Here is a 24,855-nt window from a genome sequence, read left to right on the forward strand (position 1 = left end):
TAAAAGTAATAGACAAAGTTTATTGGTTATGTTATAAATAAAATAACACTGTAATATCTAATACGATTCAGTAGGCTCAAAAGATTGATTATGGTTGCCATTCACTATCACCTCTTCCTTGTCAGCCCATGATTGTCTTACACCAGAGGTGAATATAAAAGATGTAATTATCCCAAATACGTATATGCCAGATGCTATATAAAACACTATCCTCCATTGCAAAATGTTGGTCTAAAACAAAGAATATATATGTATACCTCATCGATTATCATTGAGTATTAGTAATACCATAATAATTTATTTTGATGTAATCATTAAGCAACATTATTAGCTCTCTCAATTCACCAACCATTCAACATATCCGCCTTCTCTTTTAATACGGATAATTGTTTTATTATCTATGAAAGTTTTTCATTATCCGTCTAACCATAGCTGGAGTAATACAAACAAATGAGCAACATTTGTAAATGGCCTTTGAAGATGCATCCTTTTCTGTAGGTAACCCAACAAGAAAAAATATTGGCGTCAAATCCGGAGACCGAGCTCTCCAGATAACAGAGAAAATTTTGAACACGAGGTAGAGATTAATTTAGCAATCTAGTAAATTTTTAATTATTAGATAGGTTCAAATTTAATTGTACATACATGTTGTTGTACATGTTTAATTAAATAACTTAAAATAATCTGCTATGCAGACGACGTAATACTACTCTCTCAAAGTGACGACGATTTACAACGTATGCTGCACCAATTTAATATAACCGCCAGAAAATTTAACATGTTAATTTTCCCAAAAAAGACAAAATGCCTGGTTACAATAGCAAATTTACTAAGATGTAAATTAGAGTTGGAAGGTCAAATAATAGAACAAGTGATGGAGTTTAAATATCCAGGAATCACATTATCTAGCTACGGAAAGCTCGAAACTAAAGTGGAAAATCAAGTGAATAGAGACAGAGCTGAAAGCTACCTGAATGAAACAATATGGAGAAATAAAAATATCGGGAAAAAAATGAGAGGCAGAATTTACAAATGGTCATCAGACCAATAATGACATACGCGGTATACAACATACGACCTGATACAGCAAGAACAAAAAGAATGTTAGAAACAGCAGAGATGAAAACACTTAGAAAAAGTGATGGTAAGACACTATGGGACAGAGCTAGAAGTACAGATATACAACGTAGATGCAAGATATAGAATATCAAGAACTGGGTAAGAAATAGAAGAGTAGAATAAAACGATTATACAAGCCGAATGACAACCAATAGAGTAGTAAACTCGGCAAGAGACGGTTTCCCAATAGGAAGACGATCAGTAGGAAAACCACGAAAACAATGAAACGACAACTTACTGGAGGTGAAGGCACATTGAAAAACAGACAGAGTCATGTATACATATAAATAAGAAGAAGATAGTTTGTTTGCATCAAAAAATTTATTGAGACGAATAGCCGTTTCCAATTCTGGTATTCTTGGCGAATATCAAAGTGGTTTTAGGCCTGGTCAATCAACAACAGACCAGATCTTTGTGCTAAGGCAAATACTGGAAAAAACCAATGAATTCAATGTCGACACATACCATCTTTTCGTAGATTTTAAATCGGCCTATGATAGTGTCCTAAGAAATAAATTGTATGAAGCCATGGATGAATTCCACATCCCCGATAAACTGATAAGATTTTTGTAACAACTAAAGTTGTTTGCAAAGTTGAAATACAGGGCGAACAATCACAGGCATTTGAAACGCATAATTCACATACTTAGGCTCCCTGATCACCAAGGAGAACGTCATGACGGAAAAAATCAAGCGAAGAATAATCCTAGCAAAAAAATGCTATTTTGGACTGAGTAGACATATGAGAAGCAGAAATTTAAGCCAAAAAACAAAAATAACCATATACAAAACCCTTATACAACCAGTGTTGACATATGGGTCGGAGACATGGACTATTTCCAAGGCAGATGAAAATCTCCTGCTTATATTTGAACGAAGGATCTTGAGAAGAATATTTGGTGGCATCTGTGAATGGTGTTTGGAGAAGGAGGTACAACTACGAGATATATCACAGATATAAACATATATTTCACAGATACAACCTGTGGGAAGTAGAAGTAGGGGTAGACCAAAACTCAGATGGAGGGATGGTGTAGATGAGGATGGTAGACAATTAGGCGCAGCAAACTGGCAACAGTTGGCAATGGATAGAACTGACTGGCGTAATGGACTTGGGAAGGTCGAGGGCACCAATGATGATGATATATATATATATATATATATATATATATATATATATATATATATATATATATATATATATATATATATATATATATATATATATATATATATATATATATATATATATATATATATATATATATATATTAAAAACTTATAACTTCCCCCATCTTATGTAAAGCCTACCAAAACATGGAAATCCCATAGGAAAATGAAATAAAATATCTGGGGTTCCATCTATGATATAACTTAATTATGACAATTCAGATAAATAATATCATAGCTAAAGCAAACAAAGGAATTAATGTTACGAGAGCAATTTGTGGTAGAAAATGGGGAGCTGACCCAAACATTTTTTTAAGTTTATACAAAGGGATAGTAAGATATCGTTTAGATTATAGCCAATATTTTAAACCCTTGCAGTAAAAGCGTGCTGATAAAGTTAGAACAAGTACAAAATGTGACCTTAAGGATTACAACAGATTGTCTACGTACTACAGCAATTTTAATATTGCAAGCGGAATGTTCAGTATCCACACTAAATGTTAGAAGAGAATGGCTCATAAATACATATTGAAAAAAATGTCTGAAAAAAAAACATAGTAATTAGAAGTTTAAATAAGATAAATGAAGCTATAAATGCAAATAACCAATTTTGGAAGAATAAAGCTATACCAGACTACTACTAATCCCATATATGAAGTAGAAAGAAAAATTCTTTTATATCGTATTACAATTAAAAGCCTAGCATATGCAAAATATATAGAATAAAATATATAAAATTTCTTGAATCTAATAGAATGTTTTTAGCAAAATATGTTGGAATATATAGTAATCATACCTATATATATATATATATATATATATATATATATATATATATATATATATATATATATATATATATATACAGATGGATTCTCGACGGATCCTCGATGGATATCGACCCACACACTAACCAATCGGGATTTGGAATTTATATACCATGCATTCATTTTAAATTTTCATCAAGACTCCATAATTACACCCAAATCTGTACAACTGAAATAATAGCTATATATAAAGCTCTCTCTGTGTACATTGAGAAGGAGATCATGAAAGCACTTAACTTTGTGGTTTTAAAAAGTGCTTTATCCAAAATTTCTAGTCTCAAATGGGATTAAATGGATTATGTAACCATAATAACCAAAAAACTATTAGTAAAAGCTAATAATATGGGATTCTCAATAGGAATAGAATGGGTTAATGGACATCAGGGGATTAAAGGTAATGAGGTAGCAGATAGGTTGACGAATATTGGGAGGAAATGAGCAGATATCTTTTGTGTTACAAAAAAATAACACAATTCTACAATAAATGGCATTCTCAAATTAAAGATAAGGATCCAAACTATTGTAAATTGCAGTATGATTTCCCCATAAAACCATGCTACGCCAAATGTGGGTATATGGGCAGGAATACTATAACAAATGTTAATAGTTTACGTAGTGGATATTGTAAAACCCCTCGCTATCTCTACAAAATAGGTAAAACAGTAACACCGATATGTAAATATGGAACCATTGAAACTGTGATCCAAATCTTCTTTGAATGTCCCATAAACAAACACAAAAATATGGATCTGTATTTAGAACTATTAAAGGCAGGAATAGAGAGCCCAATATCTTTACGTCGTATTCTACACAAACCCTCTGAAAAAGTTATAAAAATAATTAATAAATTTATCAAATTGTATAAAAGAGATCTCTAAAAAAAAATTTTAAAAATAAATTCAGAAAATACTGAAAATATCCTAATATATAAAAATGTACGTCCTTAAAATCCTTGATCCTAACCAAAGGTAGCATTACTCATAAACCTAATGTGAGAATGTTTGGAAGCTACTCTTAAACGAGAAAAGTCTAATCTAACCTTAAATGTATGTAACACTTCCTCCCACTCTATTACAGGAAAAAGATAAACAAATGAAAAAGGTGATCATTCAGTATCACCCAGTTGTCAATAGTAGTAAACAGATATTTATCCCTGGATGTGCATTGCCTAGAGCAAGACGAGCATAACCTTACATAAACTTTTAAACAACCTTACATTTATGACCGTTCATAATAAAATTGCATCTAATATACATAAAAATATTAAATTAATACTTACTGAGTCTGTCACTAAGTATCCCGTTAAAATGGGGGATATTATTCCTGGTAAAGTAGAAACCGTAGTGCCTATTCCGTAGATGACACTGGCAAACTTAGGGGCAATATCAATAGGGACTACCCTAAAAATATTTGTTAAAAAATCAATCCAAATTAATACTACAATAAACCCTGCAAATCAGTCAAAAGCTATACACATCGCCATTATACTTGCCCCTCTCTTTTATTTAAAAAGTGGAAATTTAAATTAAAGTTTAATTAAACATTTTATTGGTATTTAGATATTAAAAAAAAATAAATATAAAGATTTATATTTAACAAATTAACATGTTTAGATAAATTTAAACACTTAAGCAATTGATATTTTATGTCGTTTCATGTTTGTTGAGCTGGAAATGTCAGCATTTAAATAGTCGCAGGTGGTTTTCTTAAACATGCTTTTTACAGCATATCTTATATTTTTTCTAGGATTATAGATTCTCTGGAATATCAGGGGAATTTACTGGACTATTAAGTATATTTTTCAAGTATTTTGTACTGTACCCCAAACTTCATAACAAAAATCATCATCATCATCATCATCAGTGGTGCTACAGCTCTAGTTGAGCCTTGACCTTCCCCAGTCTATTTCGCCAGTCGTTTCTGTTCATCGCCAACCGTTGCCAATTTGCCGCGCCGATTTTCCTTGCGTCCTCGTCCACACCGTCCCTCCATCTCAGTCGTGGTCTGCCTCTACTCCTATTACCCACTGGGACCGATAATAGAGTTCGTCTGGGTGGGTAATTTTCAATTGCTCTTGACACATGTCCAGCCCATCTAAGCCTACCTATTTTTATGAAGGATATTACATCTCTACCATTTACTACTTTTTTATACTTCTCGTACAATTCGAAATTATATCGCCTTCTCCAAATACCATTCTCACAGAATGCGCCCATTATTCTTCTTAGTATCTTCCTTTCGAAGACGAGCAGAAGATTTGCGTCTGTTTTGGAGATGGTCCATGTTTCTGACCCATATGTCAGCACTGGTAGGATGAGTATTTTATATATTATTAGTTTGGTTTTCTGGCTTAAATTTCTGTTTTTTAGCTGCTTGCTTAGTCCAAAATAACATTTGTTTGCTAGCAGTACCCTCCGTTTTACTTCTTCAGATGTGTCATTATCGTTTGTTATGAGAGAACCCAAATATGTAAACTTGTTTACTACCTCAAAATTATATTGGTCTATACTGAAGTTTTCTTCGGCGTTTCTAGCTCTATCTCTGTTATTTGGAATAGATGCTAACATTTTGGTTTTTTCCTCGTTTATTTTAAGGCCCATATTTTGTGCGGCTGTCAAGAAGGTGGAAGTCATCTCTTTAAGTCCTCGTGTAGTACGTGCGATCAAATCCAGATCGTCAGCGTAAGCCATAATCTGCGTTGATTTATTAAAGATTGTTCCCCTATTGTGTAACTCGGCATCTCTTATAGTCTTTTCTAACGCTATATTAAAGAGAAGGCACGCCAGCGCGTCTCCCTGCCTTAACCCTGCATATGTTTCAAACGCTTGTGACATTTCGCCTTGTATTTGCACTCTGCAGATCACTTTACTCATAGTTGTTTTTACGAGCCTTATTAATGTATGGGGAATGTTAAGTTCATTCATGGCTTCGTATAATTTATCTCTTAGGACGCTATCATACGCTGACTTAAAGTCCACAAAGAGATGGAACGTGTCAATATTAAATTCATTGGTTTTTTCTAAGATTTGACGTAGCACAAAAATCTGGTCAATTGTTGACCTACCTGGCCTAAAACCGCTTTAATACTCACCAAGGATTTCTTCCACGTACGTACTTAAACGGCTGTACAGGGTGTTGGAGAATATTTTGTACATTGTATTCAGAAGAGTTATACCCCTATAATTTTTACATTCCAACAAATCTCCCTTTTTGTGCAGTGGACATATGATTCCAGTGCACCATTCCTCTGGCATTTGTTCTTCTTCCCAGACCTTGACTATTATGTTGTGAATTTGGTACATAATGCTGTTACCTCCATGTTTGATGAGCTCTGCGGGGATACAATCCACTCCTGGGGACTTGTTATTTTTGAGTCGTGTGATTGCGTCTTTCACTTCAAATATTGAAGGAGGTTCTACGTGAGTGTTATTTCTTGGTTTTTGGGGTGACGCATCATTTTCCACTTCGGTACCAAGTAGTTCTTTGAAGTGCTCAACCCATCTGCTTTGTACTGCGTCAGCGGTACTGACTATATGTCCATTTTTGTCTCTACACATCGTCAGCCGTGGTTTAAATTCTTTTCTTGTCTTATTTAGGATATTATAGAACTTTGCCCCTTTAATGATTGAAGCTCTTGCATAATCTGGTTTTCGAAGGTCCGCTTTTTCCTTCGATGTATGCGTTTTTCCTCCTTCCTAAGATCTTTGTACATTTGCTCCTTATCCCGTGTTCTTCTTTGTTGCATAAGTTTATATGCATAATTTTTTCTTTTAGTGATATCTTCATATTCATCGTCGAACCAACTGTTGCGTCAAGTGGATTCTTCTGGTCCTAGGACGTTGTTTTCCGCTTCCTTAATTGTTCTTCTACATATATCCCATTGCTCGCTAGCTGTTAAATTCTCATCTGTTGTGCTTTCATGTTCAAGGTAATTTTGATACCTTTCTAGTGCACGGGGCTCTTTCAAGAGTTTTAAATTGTAGCGAGTACTTTTCTTGCCCTTTTCTTTTTTTGCATTTGAGATTCTTGCTCTTATTTTTGCGCCTACTAAGAAGTGGTCTGAATCTACATTAGCTCCACGATAAGTACGTACATCCATTAGATTAGAGAAGTGCCTGGTTTCTATTAGGATGTGATCTATTTGATTTTTGGTTGTACCATCAGGCGACGTCCATGTTACTTTATGGATATTCTTATGGGGGAAAAAGGTACTTCCAACGACCATGCCCTTGGATGCTGCAAATCCTATTATTCTATTTCCATTGTCGTTGGTGACGTCATGAGCACTTCATTTTCCGATGTATGGACTATATATATATTTTCTTTCCCTATTTTTGCATTAAGATCTCCAATTATGATCTTGATGTCGTTTCTGGGACATCTATCGTAGATGGTCTCTACTTCCTCATAGAATTGATCTTTGACATCCTCTTCTTTGTCTTCGGTTGGGGCATGTACATTTATGAGACTGATGTTAAAAAACTTACCTCTTACTCTTAGGTAACATATTCTTGGACTTATTGGTTTGAAGTCCATAATAAGATGTTTTACTTTTTTGTTAACAATGAATACGGTCCCGAATTCGTGATTATTCTTGTGACAGCTGTAATATATATCGCATTGTCTCTTTTGGATAATTCCTTAGCCAGTCCATCTTACTTCTTGCACAGCAGTAATGTGTGCTTTATATTGAGTTAGTATGTCTATTAATTTTTTAAGATTTCCAGGTTCATAAAGTGTCCGCACATTCCACGTGTAAATTTTTAAATCTTTGTCCTTGTTTCGTTGCATTGGTCGTCGTCGTAAGTTCCGTCCGGTTTCTTTAGCTGTAGATCTCGTAACGATAGTTTTTTTTACGGGGTAGAGTTGTTAGCCCTACGCCCAACCTCCAACCTGGAGGGCCAGGGACTCTTCTGTTGGGGTTACCATACCTTAGTCTGTTTTGGTTCACGGGTGGTATTTTATTTCCCACCTACCCGCCGGTCCTAGAACCGGTTAGGGCGTTCCCCTATCCACCACCTGGGGACGCGTCCGATGGGAGACAGACAACTCCACACATAACAAAAATCATAACCCGAAATTCTATGTTCCTATGTCCATTAAGGTATAGACGTACGGCTCCATGTTGACTAACTAGTCTAAATTTTGACTATTTATTCTTATTCTAGGACAAGAAATTGCTCTGCGGCATATTTTAAAGTTGTGTGTAACATTGAGAAAAATGGAGGATATGTGGAAATAACAGCACCATTAGCTTGTTGATATTTCCACTCCAGGACAGTCGTACAGTTGCTCTTTAAATTTGCAGCTGGGCTATGATTTTTCTTTCATCCACAAAAAAAATCCAAAACACAAATACCTTTCTTTTCTATTCTCTCCATTAACGTGTCTGTGACATTTAATCTAACTCTAATTGCCTCACTGGCAATGCTGTCCTATCTTGATATTGTGGTATTTCTTTGAATGTAATATATATCTTCACTTCCATGTGTTACGACCAAGTCCACAAATGATCTTTTATTCCTAATTTTTGAATTAACAATCAATAATTTTTGTTCGTGGTTCGCAGACACAGAACGAGTAGACCTGTGGTATAATTATATTGAGATATCAGCAAAATACCAAAAGTCGTTAACTTAAGAATTTTCGCTTAAATTTTTATTAACCAAAATATTAAGTCAAATTAAAAACAGAACAGTAGCAATTTATCACATAAACAATAAATATGTTATTTAAAACATATATCAGAAGTCTTTACTCTGAACACAACCTTGCCACCTTGCGTAAACTTTGTACGCTAGTAACTTTGTAGAATCATGATTAGTCATTGACTAATTCTATTTGAAGTCAGGCAGACAAGATAATGAGGTTACTCTTGGTTAATCATAATCAGTCATACTTAAACATAGTTAAGCAAAAGTTTGTGTTAAATACGGAGATTAAGTATCAAATAAGTATGTAATCTTTTGTTTAGAGTGAACCTGTGCTTGTAGTAAACTTAGGAGAAATTAACGATGTAATTCAATTTATTATATATTTCGTATCTTCCGTCCAACCTAAATAAAAAGGCTCCAGATGTAACAACATGCCTATACAGCAACATCTGTTTTTATAATAAACACCATTGGAGGAGTCCATTTACGCGACGAGGCTAGTCCGTTATACAACTTAAAAACTTTTTCCATAAAAATCTATATAAAAATAATAAATAAATGCGTTATATTACTTACCCCATTCCACTTATAGCCAATCCACTCAATCCCACGGCAAAAACAAGACAAACTGATGTGCCGACAGTTGATATCCAGTATCCAGCCAGAAGTAAAAATATGGCTTGTGCGGAGAAACCAGTTATTATTAACAATTTTCTTACTTGAGTAGTATTTAGATACTTCCGTTTCAATAAGAAATCTGCTAAGTAACCACCTGCTTGCACCATTATAGACATAACTAAGTAGGGAAGTGCGGCCAAAAAGCCTACTTGATTTAGATCGAAGCCTAAGAGTGCTACAAAAATAAATTAGGTAAAATGAATCTAATACTACATATTCCCAAGTTCCCCCTCAATGTTCCCATAAAGAAAACCAAATCCCATTTTTGTTCACTTTCTTTACCGAAAACCCACCCATTCCAATCGTTAATTTCATGCCAAGTCTCATCATCCGCCTTCATAAATTAATTTAGTCATTAATACTTTTGTCTTCAGGCCAATATGCCTTTACAATGATGCCAGTAAACCTGCTCAGCTCTCTACCTTAAAAGAACCCCCATCCAAAATGGTTATCGCGAAAATCACATCAATAGGACTATCCACATGTATCACTGGAATAAGCCAAAGACTCAGACCTTCATCATGTGAAAGCTTTTTCTTCTTTACATCAAAGGTGTCGCTGACATCGACAAAATCCTTTAATCAAGAGAAAATAAAGGCAATATTTCCCGAACAAAAACATTTATCTCTTAAACAACATTCTAAAAGACTACCTCAGATATGATGTAGGCAAAACTTTTAAGCTAAGGCTTAAGTGCAAGAAGATGTTAATCTCATCCAATACTAACCAGAGTATATCACGGATTGAGAAGACTATGGACTGAAGAACACCGCAACTGAACAATCAACGAATGACAAACTTTTTATTTACATTTACAGATGAGTTTAGATGTCGTATAAATAATTCTGATGGTCGTATTTTGGTTTGGATGGAACGAGGAGAGAGATATAATCAAGATTACAGTGTGCCACAACTTCTTTTGCAGAGACTTTATTTGCGTTTGAGTTGGTATTTGTTTTGATGACTGCACCGACTTAGTGGTTGTGACAAATGATACGATGGCGGCTCAGGGATATAGAGATATGGTTGTAGAACCAATTATTGTACCATTTGCAGGTGTAATCAGAGAAAGTTTTGCCGTGAACGAAAGATTGCATCACTTTATTGACAGATGGAGTGGCCAGCCCGGTCACCAGATATGAACTGCATAGAATATATATCTGGGTCGCTATAACACGACAACACGGTCGCTTTGAAACACATATAGACAACTTTAGATCAAAATTTTTTTAATGCATTAATTGAGAGCATACCTAATAGAGATGTCAAGAAGTTTAATTCGTTTAGGAGGAGGTCTAACAAAATATTATATTTTTTTATTATCTCGTTATTTTGGATTTTGTAGAACATAATTTTATGTTAGTTTATTTCAATAAATTGTTTTTTAGAAAAGAATACCTGAAAATTTAATGATCTAGGATCACGAATGCTTAAATGTTAAAGATAAAAAAGTTATGGGTTAAAATATTCGTTGACCTACCCAAAACGGACGCCAATGAGCGGAAAATTCGCAATTAATGGAATTGATTCAACTCTGCAGGATGAATAATCAATCATACCAGTTTTCGGTTTTCTAAATAAAAGCGTTTTGGGGGTATTTAAAAAAACTAATTACAAGGGGTCATCTTCAAACAGCTTTAGCTTCCTTAGGAAGCACTTTCGGACTAGGTGAATTAGATTAAATTGTCTTAAAATAATATGAAGAATTTCCAGTCTTTGTTTCTCAGGAAAGTTTTTGGACACCCTGTATATATAATATATTTCTCTTTACTTATATAACTCTTTTACCATCAATCCCTCCTTTTTCGCAATATCTCACTGCTGACTGACCTGAATCGCTTTTGAATTTTCCTCCACTTCCTGTAGTCATCGCTTTCTTGGTCGACCGCCCCTCAACTTTTGAGGTATCCAAACGGCATCAGTCTTTCGATTATACAAACTAACTATGTATTTCCCTACTGTCAATTCCCGTTGCTCAAAAATATTTATTTTTTCTATTTCTTTCGTCACTGGTCCATATATATCTTTGTAATATTTTGGACGTCATAGAGCAAAGCAGCATTTTAAAAAATAAAAATCAACAAAAGTTTTTTCATCTATAAAGAGAAATTAATATTTATTCTTCTATTAGGATCTAGTTTTTCTATTATGATAGTTCCCAAATATATGGTTTTAGTAATTATTTATACCTGACTCTAGTAATTTAGAGTTTTTCATTTGGTTATAACGCTGCAGACGAAAAATTTGGTGTTATTTTCGTTTATTTTATTCCCATTTTAGCCCCTACTTTATGAACAGTAGGGTGTCCCGTCTTTGCATAAAAAAATTTTTTTTAAGCTACACTATCGCAAGAGGTATCCAAATTTGCGTAATTTTCCAGAGCTTATGAAAAATGTAAAATAAATACGATAGCATGTCACCTTCAGGGCTCTACTAGACTTTAAAGTTTTGTAAATTTAACGTTTGTGCAGACCTAATTATATACTTCAAATAATACAGAAATTAAATTTAAAAGATATTTTATTATTAAAATTAATGAAAAAGGTTCAAAACAACTTAACAAACGGAATAGATCCTATATTTTATGACAAAAACTTAAAATTTGAACTTATTTTTGTGTCCAAAGTTTGCCATTTTTGCCCGAGACTCTAACCTGGTTCTGATAGAGCTATCTCTAGAAGTAGCATCAGTTACATTCTGTGAGGCCTCTGTAATCAGTTTAATACATTTTTTCACAAATTGTGTGTGGCAGGAAAAGTCAAAAATATCAAAGCTTTTATCTTTTACCATGATGTGAAGGTCCCCAGTAGAAATATGCCGAAGAACCGGCGGTGTTGTAACCTGACAATCCTGACATTCGTGCCACATAATAATACCGGTGTAATCTTTAGCAGAGATGTTAATTTTTGGTGTTTTAAATATTCTGCGTTTATCGCTATTTTCAGTGTCTCTAGCTTTTTTTATTCTTCGCCATGCCAGCTCCCTAATGTGATCTCTATCATCAAACAACATACTCACAAGTAAGTTTTCTGGGTGGGCAAAAAAGGTATTTCTTTCGATAACGGTGTCCACAACAGATCTTAGATTTTCGGGTAGAAATCGAGAGTACATAATTAGTTGAAAAATATGCTTCGCTCCATCCTTAAAAGACGCTTTTTGCTTAATTCTGAACCACATCGGAGCATATACTTTAACAACATAGTTTAAAAGCAATTGTAAATTTTCTGATGGATTAAGCGTACTTACATAAAGTCTAAGTAGACGATTAGTAGTAGTAAGCCATCTGGAGTGCGCCATTTTTCCAGGTTGACGGTTTGCCAATTCAGTAGTACAGAAACCTGCTTGACATATTTCATATAGATATTTTTGATCTGTACTTAATTCATTGACCACATTTTTTGGCAAGTCAGGCAAATTACCATTCACAGCAGAAAAAGTCACGGTGGGTTTATTTTTATAAACAACTAACTGTTTTCCAATAGGTCCGGAGTATTCTCTAGGACCCAAAGTAGAACCATCTATGGTCAGGAACAACTGACGAAACGGTAACTCATTGGCATGAAGCAAACAAACGCACCATTGTAACGGTCTCTCCAAATACTCCTCTAAATATTGAATCACACCACCCTTCCAGACAATATTAGTTGAAGTTCCATCATATCCAACGCAAATTACATCATCTAAATTCAAACTTTGACCCTCATCGAAGTAAAAATTCCATTTGCCGTGCCACGACTAGGCGTATCTTTATTAAACGTGGAAGTCGACGGTGTCTCTGTTGAGAAAGAGTCAGGCACTGCTTCTTCGTCACAATTTGCTGATATAAAATCGGTCGTTTGAGTAGCACCCAACTTTTTTGTTTCCCCCGCCGACTCTTCTATTTTTATCTGCTGTCGTTTAATGAATCTGGCAGTTTTTTTCTTATTAACACCGCCTATAACCATTTTCCAGTCATTTCTTTGATCCAACATTAAGTCTCTATCATTGATTGGAACTTTTTTATGTTTTAAACATGAACAAGATTCAATAGAAATACATTTACAAGCAGTAACGTGAAAAAGCTTTTTAGCTGACTCTACAAAATACTTCACTTTGTTTTCAAAACTGTTATTTCGTTTGCTTTTGGGGTGTATTTTCAAACTGACGTACTTTTCGAAATAATATTTTAGTAACTGAATAATCCGTTCCTTACTTATAATTGTAATCTAAGCTTTTGTTCAAATATTAATAACTTCTTCAGAAACAATGGCATATATTTCTGAATTGGATGGATCCTTTCCATTATACTTTAATTGTCATTTTACGAAAATGACAATTTTGCCAAACTTTGAAGATCGGTAGAACCCTTAAGATATATTTTTATTTTATTTTTAAAAATACTGTGATAATCTATGGCAATTACATAAATTTTAATTTATGTAATTTAATTTTAATAAATTTTAAATAAATAATATAAAACATTATTTATACATTAAATAATGTTTTATATTTAGTTCAGAATGCAAAATTAAGTATAGTGAAATATTATCATAAAAATGACAATTTTTCAAAACTTTAAAGTTCAGTAGAACCCTAAAGATATATTGTTATAATTTTTTTTTAAATCATTGTGATAATTTACGAGCAATTACCCCAATTTTAAGAGGTCTTGTATTAAACAAAAAAAAAAGCATTTTTTTGGGACACCCTAATGAACAGCTTTAAGTGCATTTGTGACTTGTTGATCCGTGTATAAATTCACAAAGTACGTAAAACATGTCTATATATTTGGCAAGCCAAGAACGAAACCACTATGTTATGTTATAATGTGCAAATATTTTTACTTACACTTTATCATTTGTGGCAAAAATGTAAGAAGTGTATAAAACCCCCATCCCTCACAAGTCATACAAACAGCATTGGCCAATACTGCTGTTGAACTCAGAATGCGTCTCCAAGGAACTGCAATATGTTCGTCACTTTTAACGGCACTTATTGCATCGACTATATATTTGCATTCTATTGGGCTTATTCTTTTGTCCTTAGAAGGGGTTGCTGCTATAATTATTATCCAAATTAGATACCATAGAAGTCCAATGGCCCCTAAAAATTATATTAAATTAAATGGTGCTGTAGTACAAAAAATATAAGAGATACATTTTATATCAATGCTGCTACTATACATTTTATAAATTCACTACACTTTTTACGATTAATTGATGAAGGTTTTGGATTTTTTTAAATTTTGAATCATTTATAGAAAAATACTTATATTAACAGACCTAATTTACTTTGCTGTGAATCAAAAGTCTTTGAACGAAAATTCAAGATTTAATTTCATCTTTGGTCGAAATAAATCTTATAATTCATGTTTATATTAACATTTTTACGTGAGTATATCCTTATATATATATATATATATATATATATATATATATATATATATATATATATATATATATATATATATATATATATATATGTAGGTCTTAATTAAGTTCTTTTATTATTTGAAGAGGGTAACGTTATATTAAAAGTCCGCGATCTATGCGAGAAGTCTTTATTATATATAGAATACACTGTAACGATGTTATTTACATTTACAATACACAAGATTACGGATAATTGTCTGCGACCTGCGAATTAAAATATCGAACACCCCCGTCGTTAATAATTGGTTTCGTCTTTTCGTCTTTTTCAGCGTGCACGATAATTTAAGTATACTCAGTTCGAGCGACAAAAATCGAGTGTCCCGGCTCAGCAGGAATGTGTGTTCTCGTCTACATATCTCCTGTCCCCCTTCGCCTCTGAATCCCGTCACCCTTATAGCGACTTAAGCATATTGTAAGTGGTTCCTTGCAGTGGCGTAACTAATGAATAAAACTATGCTAAATACTTATAGTAAGAAATATTCCTACATATATATATATATATATATATATATATATATATATATATATATATAAATATATATATATATATATATATATATATATATATATATATATATGTATAATAAAGTTCTTGAAATTCTAAGTGGAGAATAGAGCTTCGGTGAAAATGCTCCATCGAGTAGCATTTTGCGACAAGGCTTGCATCTTGTTCCAAGACTTTCACTCTAGTTATTTTTTTCAGGTTTCACAATGTCCCTCCTAAGGATAGAATAGACTTGACAATGGACTGGAGCATTCGCATCTTCGTCTTTGTGACACACCTCCAAACGGGGCTGAGCATGCTGAATGCTTGCTAAGCTATTCGTATGATTTTAGTAGTGAATAGTAGTACTGTAAACTACTACTTACTCCAAGTCGACCAATCTCGTCAAATCCGTAAAAGACCAAATTCTCAATAAAGACCATGGTGTCTACGGGATACTCTGATCCAGTTGCCCACGTACATACACAGAACAGATAAACTGACGAATCCATAACCGTATTTACAAACATTCTATATCTGTAAAACATTCCGATACTACTTCAGCCCTAGCCTAACATAATATTCAGAGAGACCACAAAATATATTTCGAAAAGAAGTGAAGCTAAAAGACTGCTGGCAACATGGCGACCGCTGTTCCAGCGACTCACCGCTCCAACCCATCCCACTCAGACCGCTTCCGCGCATGCCGTTTCAGCGCATACTGAGAGTATAAAAGCAGCAAACATGTTAAGACCTGTCGTCACTCGATACTAAGAAGTAGGCAGATTGAGACCTCAGTGCCGTTTGACGGTTCTTCTATTTCTACAGAACAAGATACTGGTACGTCACAATTGAGGGGAGTAGGCAGATTGAGACCCCGAACTCGAACGGAACCATATCCCTCTTGATAATGGCTCCAAAATGGGTGTCACATACATACATATATGTACAAAATTTAAATGGCAGAGAAAGAAAGAATGAAAAAAATTGTTATGTTTACATGTAAAAGTAGATTAAAGAGTGGAATTACATATATTTATCTAAGGTTTTATTTGTGTTGGAAGTGAAATGGACTTATTTTAGACGTGTGGTGAATTGTTAAGTTTAAAATATTAGGTGGAATTAAATGTATACATATGTATGAATAGAAAGTGTTTCGTTTCAATATTCAGGGAAAACATTTTTTTAACAATGGGATTGTAAAACAGCGATTAACCATATTAAGCTATTATCTTTCAACTCAAGAAAAATTTAGAATGTTAATTTACACAGATTCTATTGTTGGGTGTGTATCGGAAACATCAAAAATATTAATTTAATGAATTTTGTAGGAACTGCAAATTCTGTTTGTTTGTTTGTTTGAAATACTAAAATATGATTGGTGGGAAAGAGAGAATGTTAGGAGTTAGGAGTTATGTTTGATGGCATTTTAAAAGCTGAGAGAAGACTAGTTTGTTCTAGTTCGTGATTTAGGATGGAAGAGGCTTCCAAACAAACTGCTAAATGCAAGAATGCAGGAGAAGAGACCTATTGATGCAATAATCTCCTTGGTAGTCGATCATGAAGGAGAATGGCTACCTACAGACTGTAACGAATGGAGAGGTTTGCTGAGGGAGGCCAAGGATCAAATTAGGCGGTGGAGTCACATGATGGATGGATGGAGTCAGTGAAAGATTTAATATTAATTAACCTTTAAATCTTTGAAAGTAATTGAATATACTTGGATATTATATCCTCCTCACTCAATACAAAATAAACAATTATAGTTCATCACAAACCCTTCTTTCAGTGCGTCACAATTTATCGAATTCTCTCTAACGCATTAAGCTAGAAGTGACAGAAAAAAATGTGAGTCTGTGATTACTATACATAGAACTTAGAAAATTATATTTCGTTCACGGGTATTTGCATATTAAAGCGAATTCTACTTACGGATATATAATTGGCCGGAGTTTAGAATACGCTAAATAGATATCCAGTCAATGATGCGCATAAATATAATTTGACGCAGATGGTCTCGATAGTGACAGTACTTTGACAATGTCAACTGATTAAATGATAATTGTCATTCCAGGATAGTATTTTTAGACATTTTACAGTGAAAATTTAATTTTATATTTATTGTCATAAAAATATTTTAAATATGCCGAGATATATCGAGAATGAACAAAGACTAATATTAAAATTATTAAATTATTTTCAATTAGAAAAAGAGGCTGGGACAACTTTATTATTACCAGTTTCTGCCGTTCGTGAAGTAAGTTTTAAATTATTCTAAAAAATATTCACATTAGTAGTTTAAATACTATACATTTTAGCCATAGTGTTTGTAATAAATAATAATAAATACATAAATAAATCTTAGCTAATTAAGCACTTTCCTTGGAGTGTATAGAATAGGAATTCTGACAAACTGCCGTTCCAATATAATGCACAATAAAAATTTTTATACAGGACGGGACCTCTAATATGTAGATTAAAAAAAAATTGAATTCTTAAAGTTTTTACTTCACATTTTCAAAAAATAACCTTTTCACATTTAGCTGATTACGATCCTTCAACTGTCAGATTTAACTAAAATGCCATGCAATAATTCTCGACATTCTTAAAATCCTATATGACGTCAAAATTAGTGACGCACTGAAAGAAGGGTTTGGGACAGACTGTAGATTAATGTCAAGACTATGAAATAAATTTTATTATTTACATTTTAATGTTATATTGTCATAGATTAGTTTAGCAAATATGTACTTAAACAAATAAAGTGTTGATTTTTCGTTTTGAATTAAAATCTCAGGTAATAAAAGTTTGCTGCAAACTGTAATTAGAATTTAAATATAAAAATATTAATAAAAAAGAGTAACTGGACGAAGGAAGTATGTAGGATATGTAGCACTCCACATAAGCGTGGGCGATAATCAAGAAACATGGTTTATTGAACATTCTTCTTCCTCTTCAAGTGTCATCTCCGCGGCGGAGGTCAGCAATCATCATAGCTATTCGGACTTTTGAGACGGCTGCTCTGAAAAGTTTATTTGATGTACACCCGTACCACTCTCTCAGGTTGCACAGCCATGACATTCTACGCCTCCTCATGCTTCTCTTTCCTTGGATCTTTTCCTGCATAATCAGTTGGAGCAAGGTGTATTTCTGTAACAATGTCACAAACGCAGTACAAGGAGAACATAGAAACGGTGGCTGTAAGGCATTAAAGCAAGAGTGGGAACACACCAGCACCAATTAGCAAAGAACACATAAATGTGCAAAATTAAAAAGCCGAACTTCATTTAGGAGTAAATGAAAACAGGTTGATAAACAGAAAAGAAGTGTGTTTATAAGTATAAAATTTAAATGCATGGAGATCAAATTTCCTCTTTTTTCTTCTACATTACCGTTTAGTTTTTTCCAGTAATGTCATAAGAAAATAAAAATAAAAATTCAAATACATATAAAATATAAAACATATTACCAAATATATAGAATATATACTCCCATCCAAGACTGGAAGCAATAAGGGAACACGTAGGCATTGCCACCACAGCACCAAAGTAGCTACCAGATATAGATATACTAATAAGACGGCTTTTTTCACTAGGAGGTGCCCATTGAGACCAAATTTCTTGGATTGCAGGAAATGTTACACCCTTGAAAAAATTTTACATGCAATAAGTTATGGCTACAATGAAAAAAGAATTATTTCTAATATAGCAGATTTAAATCAAACAATAAGGCTACTTGAATTTTTGTTTTTTTACATCTAATAATTGTTGTTTATGGAGTTCTATATTCCACTGAAAGAAGAAATCTATCGTGCCAATGCAAATCTCGTTGATCACCACTCTAAATAGTTTTACACTGATACATTCGAACTAATGTGTGAGGTGGTTAAGCCAGAATAGGTTTGAACTTTCCAAATTTTATCTTCCTTGACTTTTGTGTATTTTAAATGTTATGTAATAAGCGGTACTACTCGTTAAATACAGCTTGAGATGGAGATTTGATGAATAGATGCATAATACGCCGTCGCTCCTCCTCTTATTGGTACACTATATGCAACAAATATTTAGATTGTGGGCTTAATTTTATAGGCGAGGCATTGAAGCAATAAACATACCTAATTTTTGCAGTTGCATGGATCTCAATGAAGCTTATTGCAGTTGATTCGTAAAAGAGTCAGGAAATTTTGTGAATAAAAATGATGATGTGGAAATTTTAATGTGATAGTGGAAAATTTTATTATTGAATAAGGAAAATACCTTTTTTAAAGTGCATTTCAAAGTGATGAAAAGTGATAAACTTGTAATTCTGAAATAATTGACGGAAATCAGTTAAATTTTACTACTCGAGAGTTTTTGGTGTCACTAACCACTAACATCATAACGCTGACGATCTCTGATGCACCTAGTGCTCAGGAAGGTCCTGGTCTCCTAGAGTTTTATGGATATTCGATACAAAATCAGTTCGTCCTGGGCACCAGGCACCTTGTAGACTATCGTCGACGTGATATTTAAGTTAAGCGATCCCAAAAACCCCCATATAGCAAGTTTGCATTGATTTTGCGCTATCTTGTACCCAAGATAAAATTATCCCTCTTTATTTTTTTATTACTGTTTAATAACTTTATAGTATCTTCTCCGTCATCGTTCTCGTCTTATATTCCCTTTTCGTTCACTTGCTTACTGGGTTCTTAAATCTATTCTATTCCTCTGAAAAATAGGGCGAAATCACGCGAAATTTCTTTCGCGTTCTCTTTTTTATCTCACTCGTGAACCACTTGTAGCCTCGCTCTAACAAAACTCGACCAAGACACATGTACCAGACTGAAGCCCAGACCTTAGTATTGTTATTTAGGTAATCGTGTTGTCTATCTTCAGAGCAGTTAGCGTAATCCATTAAGCATACGCATCCACCTCTTAACCGTGGTATTTGTTTATTAAATTACAAGAGAAGTGGAAAAATATGGCTTACACTATTTCTTTCGAGCGTTATTTTACGATAAAGCAACGAACTCTAGATTTAATTGTAAATGAGTCAATACTACATTTGCAGATAGATAATGATACTGATAATCGATTCTATGGAAAATAGCAGGCAAGGAGATAAGTAAACTATCGTAACACTATATCTCTCTAAATTTGGGTTAATAGTGGCTCTAGTCATAAAACACTTCGGCTAAGGGTTGACTAAGATAAAGTGACAAAAGAACTTACAGAATACAAAGGTATTTACGGTCACGTTCACCAAATAGTGGCTGTTTTCATACAATCGTCGCGTGTCCCCTGCAGGTAAAAATGAAGGTCGGTATTGTAGACAGACACCAGGAACCGCACTATTCGACATCAAAATCTATAATAATAATATTCGTAGATAACTTAAATTTGAGGGAAAGGAATAAAACAACAACAAATGAAAGTTTTTTGTCGTCAACCATCCAGCTAACCAATGCTACAAGATATTTTCGATCTAAATGTTTTTTATTATGCTGTAACTTGGGTCTCGTATACTGGAGGAAATATACTGGGATTAGCTTTGTCATTCCACCACGCTCGATCTCAAAGCATGGTGCAACACTCGTCCATCACCAGGTCCATTCCACCCAATCAAACACGATACCAACGGTGCAGTGCACTCCACCATATACTAAGCTACTACCACCAATTTTCCATCCAGTAGCCATTTAAGGAAGACAGCAGAGCAAGCAAGGTGTTTTATTTGGACAATTTTTTCTTTTTTTTTTTTATTAAGGCATTCAGCCACTTTATACGGGATTTACTGTAACGGAGAGGCAATTTATTTAAATAAAATATTTGTTTGAATTTTGAGTTACGCTTTGATTTTTTTTTTGGTTATTTTTGCTACCATTGTTTGTCTTAGGAATTAGCCGAACTATCTCTGAGAAAGCTAGCTAGGGTAGGAATCTCCATGATTTTACTTGTGGTCGTAAAGAGGAGATACTTTACCTGAGGTTGATCTCTTCACTATTCCAAGTCAATTGTGGATTTCAAAATGATATAATCCACGTGGTTAAAACCTTACACATACTGTGAAACAGGTTTTACAGGTTGTTTCAGAGCAATAAATAAATCATCAGTTTGTAAGAAAAATTTATCGTTAGTTTGTAAGATAAATTTCAACACTTCGTACCTCAGAAAAGGGACCATTTGAAGACATACTACATGGACATACAAATGGACTAAAAACCGAGAATTTGTACCTCTGTAACTCAAAAACGATTGATTTATGAGTCTTAGGATAATGAAAACTTCTGATTATCATGAACAAAGCTACCTATCTGCAAAGTTTCAGCCAATTTAACTGAAACTACTGTTACATAAGAAAAGTGCCGGTGTCCTTTATGACACATATTTTCTGATGACTCAACAGGGTCACACAAGAGGTTTGATTAATGTGTTAATGTGCTTTACATTGTGTTTACATCTGATATCGAAATTAATCAAACAATGTTTGGCTAATACGATGTATTATCTAACCTCTATTTTAACAATTAAATGTAATTCCCTGTATATTAAAAAAACCGTGTGGGAGACTCGACAATTTGCTCCAATTATAAACATTGCAAATTGAAACTGAGTTTCGGAAAAAAAAATTTGTAATTTTACCTCACATAATCCCTCTATTGTTCGTATAACTATAAAGAAATATACATTTGTTTTAACTACCCATGGCGTAATAAGGGTGAAAAATGCAGTAGATGCTATACCAAAGCTAAAAACCCAGGTTCCTCCTATTTTAGTTGCTACATATCCTCCGGCAATTTGAGTGAACAAATAACCATAAAAGAACGAACTTAAAACATAGCCTTGGATCTTTGAATCCCAATCGAAGTCCCTTTTCTGAAATAATAAACAAGTTTTAAATAAAAAAATATAGAAAATAAATATAAAATAAAATTATTTTTGATGAGTAGCTATTTTATATAGCAGACTCAGTAAAACTCAGGTTTAATTTTAATAAAAATGACGGTATCGACGCACAGCTCATTCATAAACACTCCCTAACGAAAAAAAAAAAAATTATCCGGTTTAGAGGTGAACGGATTGATCAACACTCGATCCGGCAAGGAGCGGGAAGTGGCTAATCAGTACTTAGCCATGGAACAGGTCTGTCTCATATCAACACTCTAAGACCAGTAAGAAACCGCCACTCGATCAATACTCTAGTAGAAGCGGTTGGCCTTCTATGTTAATAGAAATTCCATGTCAAAAAACAACTTCGAGATAGATTTGAATATCATTAAGCAAATACCTAGTAGAAGACAATTGGCACAACGAACAAACAATAAACAAAATTTTGAAACAAAAACTACACAAGAAAGCCCTGAACGTAGTATTTCTACTACCAGAGAAACCGCAGAGACTTCTGCTCGATTACATATATAAGCAAGATTTAAAAAAAAATTGGCCAAACATCTAAAAAAGAAAGGAGTAACACCAGCTTTCAGAACAAACTACAATTTACGCAGATATATTAGTAACAACAAGAGCCAAAAGAAAAATAACTTTAACACAGTGATGTTTACAAACTTAAATGTGGCGACTGCGCAAAAACTTACATCGGTCAAACTGGTAGAACTTTTAACAAACGTACAGCAGAACACAAAAGGGCTTTCAATAAGAGAAAAACAGATTCTACATACGCACTTTACCTTCTAAACAATATTCATTGCTTTAATCAGCAATTTCAAACTCTTCACATTCACAATAAAAGCCTTAAGCTATGTTTATTAGAATTTATGAAAATTAACAAATTACAAGAGATAAAATACATATATCGTACTTACTAAAACTGTAGTACCGTTATCTAGAGTAATATTTTTTAATTGTGTCATGTCCACTATGGCTATACTTAGATTTGTCCTTAGAGTATATATATTCATAAAGCCCAAAAATGCCATAATGGCCACCACGTACCTTTTGTGACGCCATATTTTCCATGAGGGTTCTACGTTCCTAAAAAATATTGAGTATTATAATATTAGAATACAATATGTCTACTTTAGTAAACTTGGTATAAAAATTCACACCATAATCTAATCACCATACCGTTCTTGCCTCCTGAATCCTGCTCTTTAAATTGTTTTAGTTCTAAACTCCACCAAAAGTTGCCATCCTCTAAGTCAAGCTTTCGAAGATCGTTTTCTATGTTAAATAGCTGTTAGATTAGTTTATTATATAATATTTTGAAATTGTGTTTGAAGATATTTCGTTTAATTATAAAAAAATAAAGTTTGCTCAAGCATCTACAACGCCAGAAATATTTCCATGAGAAATCTTCATTATTTACATTTAGAAACCAGTTTTGGTGTAAATGATTGAATGCTTGAAATCAGCTAACCGACTGACAAAAAATGAATAAATGACGTAATAAATTCTGGATCTGACGAATCAATAAATATAAGAACACATAAGATCATAAAAAATAAAGTTAAACAAGCCAAAGATGAAATGGTTGAGAACAATAAAAGTACGCAAGACTGCATACCTTGGACACATACTGAGAAATGATAAATATAATCTTCAGCAGGTCATCATGCAGGGTAGAGTCGATGGCAAAAATGGAATAGGTAGAAAGAGGAAGTCATGGCTGCGAAATATTCGAGACTGGACAAACATGACTGTAGATGAATTATCCCACGTTGCAAAAGACAGAGAAACTTTTAGAAATGTAGTCGCCAACCTCCATTAATGGGAACGGCTTAGTAAGAAGTTTTTTTTTAATTGTTGAATTTTTTAGTTTAATTTTGCTAAATGGAGTTTTCCAGTCGGTCGTGACCTACGCTGCCTCTGTGTGGTTTTGCTTACTGAATACTACGAAATACACCAAGCTGATAAATACTTCGTAAAGGCGAATGCTCCTCAGGGTATCTAGCGCCTACAGATTGGCCTCAAATGAAGCTCTAAATGTTATTAGAGCGGCGATATCTATCGTTTTGGTGTGCAAAGAGCGAGCGAGATGCATGCGAGGAGGTTATTATCGATCTGAGGCCGTGGTAGGAATGTAAGTTCAGGTAACTAGACGACTTCCTGACGCAGTTTCTGACCAGACATGGTAGTTTTGGCACCTTCACAAATAGGATAGGCAAATCTTCTTCGGCCGACTTCTGTTTGTGGGGTTGGGGATGCTCCCGCCCACATTTTTAACTGCCAGAGATGGAAAAATGAAGGGAAAGACTTCGAGAGGCAAATGAGTTTGAAGTTGGATGAAACGTGGTTAACATAATGATAAGACAAGAGAAAGAATGGAGAGCAGTGCACTGTCTGATCTCTATGGCAATAAAGAAAAAGAAGCAGGAGGAAAAAACAGGAAATTGAATTTACTCCTCTGAATTTTTTTCTGATGGTGATATGTATGGTTAGTTGTAAGTTTTCCTTAATATAATATAGTTATTTTCTTTTAAACTAACGGTTAATGTATGAATTTTAATTTTTTATTGAGTGGTGAGATCACTACTCTGGAACGGTGGTTAGGTTTTTAGCCGAAATACGGTTAAT

At 33.8% G+C, this 24,855-nt stretch overlaps 1 protein-coding gene across 1 annotated transcript in view; it reads right to left on the bottom strand.

Moving 5' to 3' along the window:
- Positions 1-24,855, bottom strand: part of LOC140436520 (vesicular glutamate transporter 2-like) — a 28,013-nt gene continuing 3,158 nt past the window's right edge. Inside the window, exons 2-8 of the mRNA XM_072525405.1 lie at positions 23,145-23,313; positions 21,964-22,197; positions 18,813-18,987; positions 14,276-14,530; positions 9,347-9,623; positions 4,396-4,516; positions 1-231 (exon numbers count right to left, since the gene is read on the bottom strand). Coding sequence (XP_072381506.1) covers positions 58-231; positions 4,396-4,516; positions 9,347-9,623; positions 14,276-14,530; positions 18,813-18,987; positions 21,964-22,197; positions 23,145-23,313 — 1,405 coding nt within the window. The 3' untranslated portion in view covers positions 1-57. The remainder of the gene's footprint in view (positions 232-4,395; positions 4,517-9,346; positions 9,624-14,275; positions 14,531-18,812; positions 18,988-21,963; positions 22,198-23,144; positions 23,314-24,855) is intronic.

This window comes from Diabrotica undecimpunctata, chromosome 3, assembly GCF_040954645.1.
Source record: "Diabrotica undecimpunctata isolate CICGRU chromosome 3, icDiaUnde3, whole genome shotgun sequence".
Classification (NCBI taxonomy): Eukaryota; Metazoa; Arthropoda; class Insecta; order Coleoptera; family Chrysomelidae; genus Diabrotica; species Diabrotica undecimpunctata.